This window comes from Eptatretus burgeri, chromosome 14 (genome assembly GCF_056783735.1).
Source record: "Eptatretus burgeri isolate ZD-2024b chromosome 14, Ebu_testis_v1, whole genome shotgun sequence".
NCBI classification, from domain to species: domain Eukaryota; kingdom Metazoa; phylum Chordata; class Myxini; order Myxiniformes; family Myxinidae; genus Eptatretus; species Eptatretus burgeri.
This window is the reverse complement of record NC_140974.1, coordinates 73882698-73892193: the sequence shown is the minus strand read 5'-3', so window position 1 is coordinate 73892193 and position 9496 is coordinate 73882698. Positions and strand designations below refer to the sequence as shown.

Genomic DNA, 9496 nt, shown 5'->3' with positions numbered 1-9496 from the left:
TAGGGGGGAAGTTTTAGAAGGGTGAATTGACGTAGAACCGGTCGAGCCGAGCTAAGGACACCCTGATCTTTGCAGCCTTACACTAAGTGAATCGATGTATCCTGGGGTTCTGTAGCCACCATAGATCATGGAGGCCAAAGTTCCTTGCTGTCTCAGCTAGTAATTTAGCTGGTCCGAGATGGGGTTCTGCACCGTTACGGTCAAGATCGGGTTGCAGGGTGCAGTTAAAAAAAAAAAAAAAAAATCACCCCCAATGGTAATGCACCTTTGTAAGTCGATTTTCCTCATGTAAGGTTCTAATCTGGTATAAAACACGTCGCTCGCTCGGTAATCGCTCGGCCATGGATAATGTTTCTCGCCGTGTTAATAAAGCCGTGTAAGTCGGAAAAATGGTCTTTAATGTCAAGGTGTCTCTTTCTGAAGGTCTGATTGAGAAATTTAAGAATTTGAATTGGTGACACATTAGATTCAGTATTTGTGGGGAACGCTTCAATGTCATAGGATTCCCCCATAGACATGTCAGAAGCGCTGTCTGTAAAACTTCCGATCGCTGGCATACTTTCTAAGGTGGCTGGCACAGCGACTATGGGGGATAAAAGATCGTTAATCGGTAAGTTGGGACAATGTGAGATAGAATTTTGGTCCTTTTTTGCCCCAGCCGTGTCTCGACCCAACTCATCATCAATTTGCATGAGGAGTTAAGGCAGTTTGGATTTTAACCTTTTCTGGAATTAGCGCATGCAAATCCTCCACAACAATATGAGGGTCCGTGTCAGCCACAGACAGAGAATCTACATTCACATTTACCAGTAGCTCATATCAATTACTCATCGATATCTGATCAGTTAAATCTGAATCTGTGTCCAATGCTTCAGACTCTAAAACCACCTTCTTTTCCTTACGAGGTGAGGGCATATTCCAAGGCGTTTTCCTCTTTCTTATAGAGGAAACAAGGGTAAAACCGTCCCAAAAGTTTTTGTTATCGGAAGCTTTTGATGTTGATGTTATGTTGTCTGAGACAGCAACTGCGGTAGGTGGTATAACAGTGTTGGGATGATCAGGGGATGCAGTGTCCATAATGGAGGCCGTCTGCTCGTCTGCAGAGGGGGGCAGTTTGGGGACAGAAACGTTTTAGATGGCAAAAGTTCCCACCGTAAAAGCATTTTAACGTTTCCGTCGATGCATATACTTGGTGCTCATGATTGTCAACACAAAATTTAAATACTGCGTTTAGTAGCCTGCTCGCCACAGCAGCCCAGAGGTAACATTGTGATCTCGGACACTACTGTACCAAACCGAGATAGCTTAGTTAAAACAGATTCATTCCGAATGAATGGTGGAACATTAGATAACAGCACTTTCACGGCTGGAATGTCAAGTGTGGAAGCTAGGACAAAGCGTCCATTTTCGGTAGACAACCCAGACGCGATGATTTCATGCACTAACTGCAATTCAGCTACGAATACCACCAAGCTGTTAGTTTGTTCATTTGTGAAGCTGCACGGATTTTTTTCGAGCCCGATAATGTTACCAATCGAGATAACGATGTCTTCCACACTGACCTCGTTAGGAGGAACACAGACCACACCATGTTTCCGTGTAAAGGCCTGGAAGGTCGTGTACCGGGAATATGCCAACATTTTTTACATTAACCTTTCCCCCAGGCTCTGCCTAGTTATGGGGAAAAAAAAGAGATAGCGCTTTCTGCAAGACAGAAAACGCCACTTGGCGTTTGTTATGGCGATGAGAAACCGATGCAGTAAGGCACAACTCAAATAAACTGATGAGAAGACACGACAACCCGTCAGGGTGCCGATAAAACCCTCACCTTTTACTGAGAGCTCGCTCAGAGATTGGGTTGATCGCCAAGAAAGAGATGAGTAAAGGGGATTTGGAGGAGAGGGAGGGAGGAGGGAAGGGAACAAGATGGGAGAGAAGGGAAGGGGATGAGAGGGGAGGGCGGGGGGTGTCGAGTCTGTTGGAAACAGAATGGTGGGGGCCCGAACAGAGAGTAATGACGTGCAGCAAACCAAAAAATTGGGCAAAAAGAAAGATGAAAAAACTGATGTGAAGAGGGATAGAAGGGTCAACAAACAGAGCAGCTCACAGCCTCAAATGAACCACGTAGCCACCGTGACACCACATCCAAAGTACCACACGGCCAGGAGCGAGAGAGAGAGTGAGAGCGAGAGCGAGAGCGAGAGCGAGAGCGAGAGCGAGAGCGAGAGCGAGAGCGAGAGAGAGAGAGAAAAAACAAAAAAACAACAGCATTGTTGAGATCAATGTATTCTAACATTATAAGTTACAACAGTGTGGTTACCGATGATTATCAACCAACTGACTTGAAGCAACCACGATGTGGCTGAAGGAGCAGTGTTAACACTTATATTTTATAGGCACAGACAGTTTGAAGGTCCACTGTAACAAATGCATTGAAGTTAGGGTCCACTACATTGAAAAATGCTGATACGTACCCAAGTACCTTGCACTGTAGTACAGCATCTCATCGTTTGAACATTTTGAACAGCCGTAGGATGTTTCCAGGTAGGAATGGTGTTGAGGTGCATCTGTGTGTCCTTCTCATCCCCGTGCATGTTCCACTCATCCCCCTGCACGTCCCGCTAATCCCCTGAACATCCCGCTCACCCTTTTCCGAATGCAGCTGACCCTTCCCTCTTTCCATTTGTTAAGGGTGACGTCTCCTCATCCCCCCTTGCCCCAGGTGAAATTCCATCTGCCCCTTGAAAAACAAACAAACAATCTAACAAACATAGCGACACGTTTTTTCACTCTCTGGCAATGTGATCTACGCAAACTGCAAATGAACGAAACCAAACACATTGTGAGACATTAAACTTCCACAACAACTGGACTAAAATGAGTAGATGGACCACAAGACAGTGTGACAAGGAAGACATTTTCCATTTATTTATAAAGAAAGCAGGAACTGCAGGGCATGTCAGAGGCAACCAGGGTACTGGATCGAGCCTGTACGTCACGCATGCTCAATCCACAAAAATTAGTACAGCGGATACATCCAAACATAACAATTTGGTTTTTAGTTTCTTGGACAACTTTCGGGCTACAAGCTGTCCAAGCAATGCTGGAGATTAAAGCTTTACCAACGTGGAGAATGTGTGAACAAGTGTTTTGAGAGTAATGTGTGAGATAATACCGTAAATATGCAAAACAATGGCAAATATACAAACGTGTCAACCTCATAGGAAACGAAAATCCACCCAACATAAACATCCTTCAGAAGATCCAGAGTGAAACAAAGATTGGGCAGGTGGTGTGTGTGTGTGTGTGTGTGTGTGTGTGTGTGTGTGTGTGTGTGTGTGTGTGTGTGTGTGTGTGTGTGTGTGTGTGTGTGTGTGTGTGTGTGTGTGTGTGTTTTGGGGGTTCAACTTAAATTTTCAAACCCAATGAATTTTTTTTTAACCACAATCAAACTTTTAACAGTTCAAGCTTCCATGACAACCTGTGAACCATAGCTTTTGTTGTTAATTATAGCTGCAGCCGTTTGAACAGTATCCATGGAAAGTGCTATTGCATGCACATGTTCTACATATGCACAGATAGCATGCAATATACACATGGGCCTGGGGCCTGCAATTGTGTAAACAAACGTTGGAATGACCGTGCATAGTCCCGTCCCCTCACCACCTGTGTTCAAAACATTCCACATACTTACAAGTTGAACGATTTTGGAAATTGTGTGCATATAAGAGAGGGATGTGCTCTTTCAAGGTGGTTAAGGTGAGGGTGGGTGGATGGGGGGGGGCGGGTGAAGTCCACCTTCAGATAGCTCTTTTACAAGCAAGTTCAGCTGAATATCTGGTCTCATGAGATGTGAAGTTTCTTTTTGAACCATTGATGTGGAATCTATCGCGAACGGTATCGTTTTACCGAAAGGTTGAAAATCCACCGTGTCACTCGACAGGTTTTGTTATTCTCATTGTTGGATGGTGAAACTGTATCATGTTTAGATTATGGGACTAAAGCAACATGTGTGTTCAACATTTGTCAAACGCACTACATCCAGCTCAATAGCTTTTACGGTGAAAAAGAGACCATTTCCATTTCCATGGAGATTATCATTTTTATGGTCAAAACATGGCCCTCAGTAAGGAAATATAGCAAATTAAATAAATCATCCAAATAGAGAGCGGGGGAGGGGAGGGGAGGGGGACACAAACATACATGAGACAGCAGGGTTGGAGAAAGCTGAGACAAGATACAAAGGATGGCAAAAATTTTTTAAAATTATGTACATCGCTGAATTTGACGCTCAAACAAAACAACGAGCACACAGAAATACTGAAACGAAGTGGATTGGGAAGGTAGAATAAGGTGCAATTTGGAAGGAATAAGAGGAAGGCAAGAAGAGTTGTGTGATGGAGTCTGGGGAGTGGGGGGGGGGTGGGGGGGTGTGGAGGTAAGTGTTAAACCATGCTTTGATCTTGACGATAAGAAATGTCACTTCCTGCTGTCTGATTCACCTTTTTCACACCAGAGAAAACTCCAGATTCAGTGAGTCTGCAGAGGGAGGGTGAAGGGGAGAACACAGCGACCGAGGAGGACTTGCATACGAGTACAAGTACAGGCCTGTAGCTATCGTACAGCTCAATGGTATAAAATAACAAAAAAGGTTGTTCAAAATAAGGATAAACATTAGTTGTTGCAATAAAACAAAAACGTACAATTTCGAGAAATGAATATTTATGGAGGGTGAAATGAAGCTCAGTTGAAAAGATATTTCACACACAAGTGCATATCGCGTAGAAACTTCGCACCTTGTGTTTGGCACGGAATTTGTACAACTGGGAATAATTCAGACGCATCGTGTGCATACCCACAGGTTCGTATTGTGTGAACGAGGGCATGTATAATAACAGGTCAATGCTGTTACAGAAACATTCTAAACTCCAATGGCACTCTGCGCGTACCTCCACCAGGCTGAACAGATTACAGTTTGTATCCCACTGATAGGCGGAATCTGGATCCGGACCTTAACCAAAATCTAAGCGCCTTGTTCTCGTCATCTATCCAACTCATCTACTGAGTTTTGTCAGAACCCGTTCACATTTTGAGTGTCATGCTACATATCGTTTTTGTCCCCCGTCTCTCAATGGTGAATAATCACTTTAAAAAAATGAATGGATCTGAATCCAGATCTTCACGAAAATCTGATCAATTCGTCCTTGTCACACATCCAACTTGTCCACCAAGTTTCGTCCGAACCTGTCCACAACTTTTAGAGATAACGTGCTCAAGTCCTAAATAGATCCCACTTCAAACTCATTGGGTGCAGTTTCCACCAACTAATCACAACACACTCAGTAAGTGAACTGCCCAAATCAATCAGTAATCTTTGAATCTTTTGAATGTCGACAAATCTTGGAAAGATAAAATTGGGGACAGCTTCCTGCAAATAAAATTCACGATCCAGAGATGCCTCGGTCCTAAAATCCACCGGAGACATTTCATGCTCTTTCATAAACAACCACTTGATTGCACAATCTTTTTTTGAAATGAACGACGTGGCTCGTGTAGGGTGAAGATAGCTTGATAAGTGTCATGGAAGCCGCAGCCAGGGTGTGTATTGTGCGGGGGGGGGGGAGGGGAGGATAGCATGGTGGCAGAGGCTGGATGGGGAATTGAGAGAGGAGGTGGTAAAGGCAGGGTGTGTGATAAAACGTGCAGGATGGTTATTGCTGGATGTGGGACAAAACCAGGATAATTATTGCTGGATGTGGAGTAAAAACCAGGATGGTTGATGATGGAGGTGGGGTAAAAACCAGGGTGGTTGATGCTAGAGGTGGGGTAAAACCAGGATGGTTGATGCTGGAGGTGGGGTAAAAACCAGGATGGTTGATGCTGGATGTGGGGTAAAAACTAGGGTGGTTGATGCTGGATGTGGGGTAAAAACCAGGGTGGTTGATGCTGGAGGTGGGGTTAAAACCAGGGTGGGGTAAAAAACCAGGGTGGTTGATGCTGGATGTGGGGTAAAAACCAGGATGGTTGATGCTGGATGTTGGGTAAAAACCACGATGGTTGATGCTGGATGTGGGGTAAAAACCAGGATGGTTGATGCTGGATGTTGGGTAAAAACCAGGGTGGTTGATGCTGGATGTTGGGTAAAAACCAGGGTGGTTGATGCTAAAGGTGGGGTAAAAACCATGGTGGTTGATGCTGGATGTGGGGTAAAAACCAGGATGGTTGATGCTGGATGTGGGGTAAAAACAAGGATGGTTGATGCTGGATGTGGGGTAAAAACAAGGATGGTTGATGCTGGATGTGGGGTAAAAACCAGGATGGTTGATGCTGGAAGTGGGGTAAAAACCAGGATGGTTGATGCAGAAAGTGGGGTAAAAACCAGGATGGTTGATGCTGGAAGTGGGGTAAAAACCAGGATGGTTGATGCTGGAAGTGGGGTAAAAACCAGGATGGTTGATGCTGGATGTGGAGTAAAACCAGGATGGTTGATGCTGGAGGTGGGGTAAAAACCAGGGTGGTTGATGCTGGATGTGGGGTAAAAACCAGGGTGGTTGATGCTGGAGGTGGGGTTAAAACCAGGGTGGGGTAAAAAACCAGGGTGGTTGATGCTGGATGTGGGGTAAAAACCAAGGTGGTTGATGCTGGAGGTGGAGTAAAAACTAGGGTGGTTGATGCTGGAGGTGGGGTAAAAACCAGGGTGGTTGATGCTGGATGTGGGGTAAAAACCAGGATGGTTGATGCTGGAAGTGGGGTAAAAACCAGGATGGTTGATGCTGGATGTGGGGTAAAAACCAGGATGGTTGATGCTGGAAGTGGGGTAAAAACCAGGGTGGTTGATGCTGGATGTGGAGTAAAACCAGGAGGGTTGATGCAGGAGGTGGGGTAAAAACCAGGGTGGTTGATGCTGGATGTGGGGTAAAAACCAGGGTGGTTGATGCTGGAGGTGGGGTTAAAACCAGGGTGGGGTAAAAAACCAGGGTGGTTGATGCTGGATGTGGGGTAAAAACCAAGGTGGTTGATGCTGGAGGTGGAGTAAAAACTAGGGTGGTTGATGCTGGAGGTGGGGTAAAAACGAGGGTGGTTGATGTTGGAGGTGGGGTAAAAACCAGGGTGGTTGATGCTTGAGGTGGGGTAAAAACCATGGTGGTTGATGCTGGATGTGGGGTAAAAACCAGGGTGGTTGACGCTGGATGTGGGGTAAAAACCAGGATGGTTGATGCCTGGATGTTGGGTAAAAACGAGGGTGGTTAATGTTGGAGGTGGGGTAAAAACCAGGGTGGTTGATGCTTGAGGTGGGGTAAAAACCAGGCTGGTTTATGCTAGATGTGGGGTAAAAACCAGGATGGTTGATGCTGGATTTGGGGTAAAAACCAAGGTGGTTGATGCTGGAGGTGGAGTAAAAACTAGGGTGGTTGATGCTGGAGGTGGGGTAAAAACGAGGGTGGTTGATGTTGGAGGTGGGGTAAAAACCATGGTGGTTGATGCTTGAGGTGGGGTAAAAACCATGGTGGTTGATGCTGGATGTGGGGTAAAAACCAGGGTGGTTGACGCTGGATGTGGGGTAAAAACCAGGATGGTTGATGCCTGGATGTTGGGTAAAAACGAGGGTGGTTAATGTTGGAGGTGGGGTAAAAACCAGGGTGGTTGATGCTTGAGGTGGGGTAAAAACCAGGCTGGTTTATGCTAGATGTGGGGTAAAAACCAGGATGGTTGATGCTGGATTTGGGGTAAAAACCAGGATGGTTGATGCTGGATGTTGGGTAAAAACCAGGATGGTTGATGCTGGATGTTGGGTAAAAACCAGGATGGTTGATGCTGGATGTTGGGTAAAAACCAGGATGGTTGATGCTGGATGTTGGGTAAAAACGAGGGTGGTTAATGTTGGAGGTGGAGTAAAAACCAGGGTGGTTGATGCTGGATGTGGGGTAAAAACCAGGATGGTTGATGCTGGATGTGGGGTAAAAACCAAGGTGGTTGATGCTGGATGTGGGGTAAAACCAGGATGGTTGATGCTGGAGGTGGGGTAAAACCAGGATGGTTGATGCTGGATGTGGGGTAAAAACCATGATGGTTGATGCTGGAGGTGGGGTAAAAACCAGGGTGGTTGATGCTGGATGTGGAGTAAAAACCAGGATGGTTGATGCTGGATGTGGGGTAAAAACCATGATGGTTGATGCTGGAGGTGGGGTAAAAACCAGGGTGGTTGATGCTGGATGTGGGGTAAAACCAGGATGGTTGATGCTGGATGTGGGGTAAAAACCATGATGGTTGATGCTGGAGGTGGGGTAAAAACCAGGGTGGTTGATGCTGGATGTTGGGTAAAAACCAGGATGGTTGATGCTATAGGTGGGGTAAAAACCAGGCTGGTTGATGCTGGATGTTGGGTAAAAACGAGGGTGGTTAATGTTGGAGGTGGAGTAAAAACCAGGGTGGTTGATGCTAGATGTGGGGTAAAAACCATGGTGGTTGATGCTAGATGTGGGGTAAAAACCAGGATGGTTGATGCTGGATGTGGGGTAAAAACCAGGATGGTTGATGCTGGATGTTGGGTAAAAACCAGGATGGTTGATGCTGGATGTGGGGTAAAAACCAGGATGGTTGATGCTGGATGTGGGGTAAAAACCAGGATGGTTGATGCTGGATGTGGGGTAAAAACCAGGATGGTTGATGCTGGATGTGGGGTAAAAACCATGATGGTTGATGCTGGAGGTGGGGTAAAAACCAGGGTAGTTGATGCTGGATGTGGGGTAAAAACCAGGATGGTTGATGCTGGAGGTGGGGTAAAAACCATGATGGTTGATGCTGGAGGTGGGGTAAAAACCAGGGTGGTTGATGCTGGATGTGGGGTAAAACCAGGATGGTTGATGCTGGAGGTGGGGTAAAAACCATGATGGTTGATGCTGGATGTGGGGTAAAAACCAGGATGGTTGATGCTGGATGTGGGGTAAAAACCATGATGGTTGATGCTGGAGTTGGGGTAAAAACCAGGGTGGTTGATGCTGGATGTGGGGTAAAAACCAGGATGGTTGATGCTGGATGTGGGTAAAAACCATGATGGTTGATGCTGGAGGTGGGGTAAAAACTAGGGTGGTTGATGCTGGATGTGGGGTAAAACCAGGATGGTTGATGCTGGATGTGGGGTAAAACCAGGATGGTTGATGCTGGATGTGGGGTAAAAACCATGATGGTTGATGCTGGAGGTGGGGTAAAAACCAGGGTGGTTGATGCTGGATGTGGGGTAAAAACCAGGATGGTTGATGCTGGATGTGGGTAAAAACCATGATGGTTGATGCTGGAGGTGGGGTAAAAACTAGGGTGGTTGATGCTGGATGTGGGGTAAAACCAGGATGGTTGATGCTGGATGTGGGGTAAAAACCATGATGGTTGATGCTGGAGGTGGGGTAAAAACCAGGGTGGTTGATGCTGGATGTTGGGTAAAAACCAGGATGGTTGATGCTGGATGTGGGGTAAAAACCAGGATGGTTGATGCTGGATG

General features: G+C 46.0%; 1 protein-coding gene across 1 annotated transcript in view; it reads right to left on the bottom strand.

The window, feature by feature from the left end:
• Nucleotides 1-2898: 2898 nt before the first annotated feature.
• Nucleotides 2899-9496, bottom strand: part of LOC147013624 (protein GPR107-like) — a 67124-nt gene continuing 60526 nt past the window's right edge. The window contains exon 16 of the mRNA XM_085855605.1: nucleotides 2899-4539. Coding sequence (XP_085711731.1) covers nucleotides 4446-4539 — 94 coding nt within the window. The 3' untranslated portion in view covers nucleotides 2899-4445. The remainder of the gene's footprint in view (nucleotides 4540-9496) is intronic.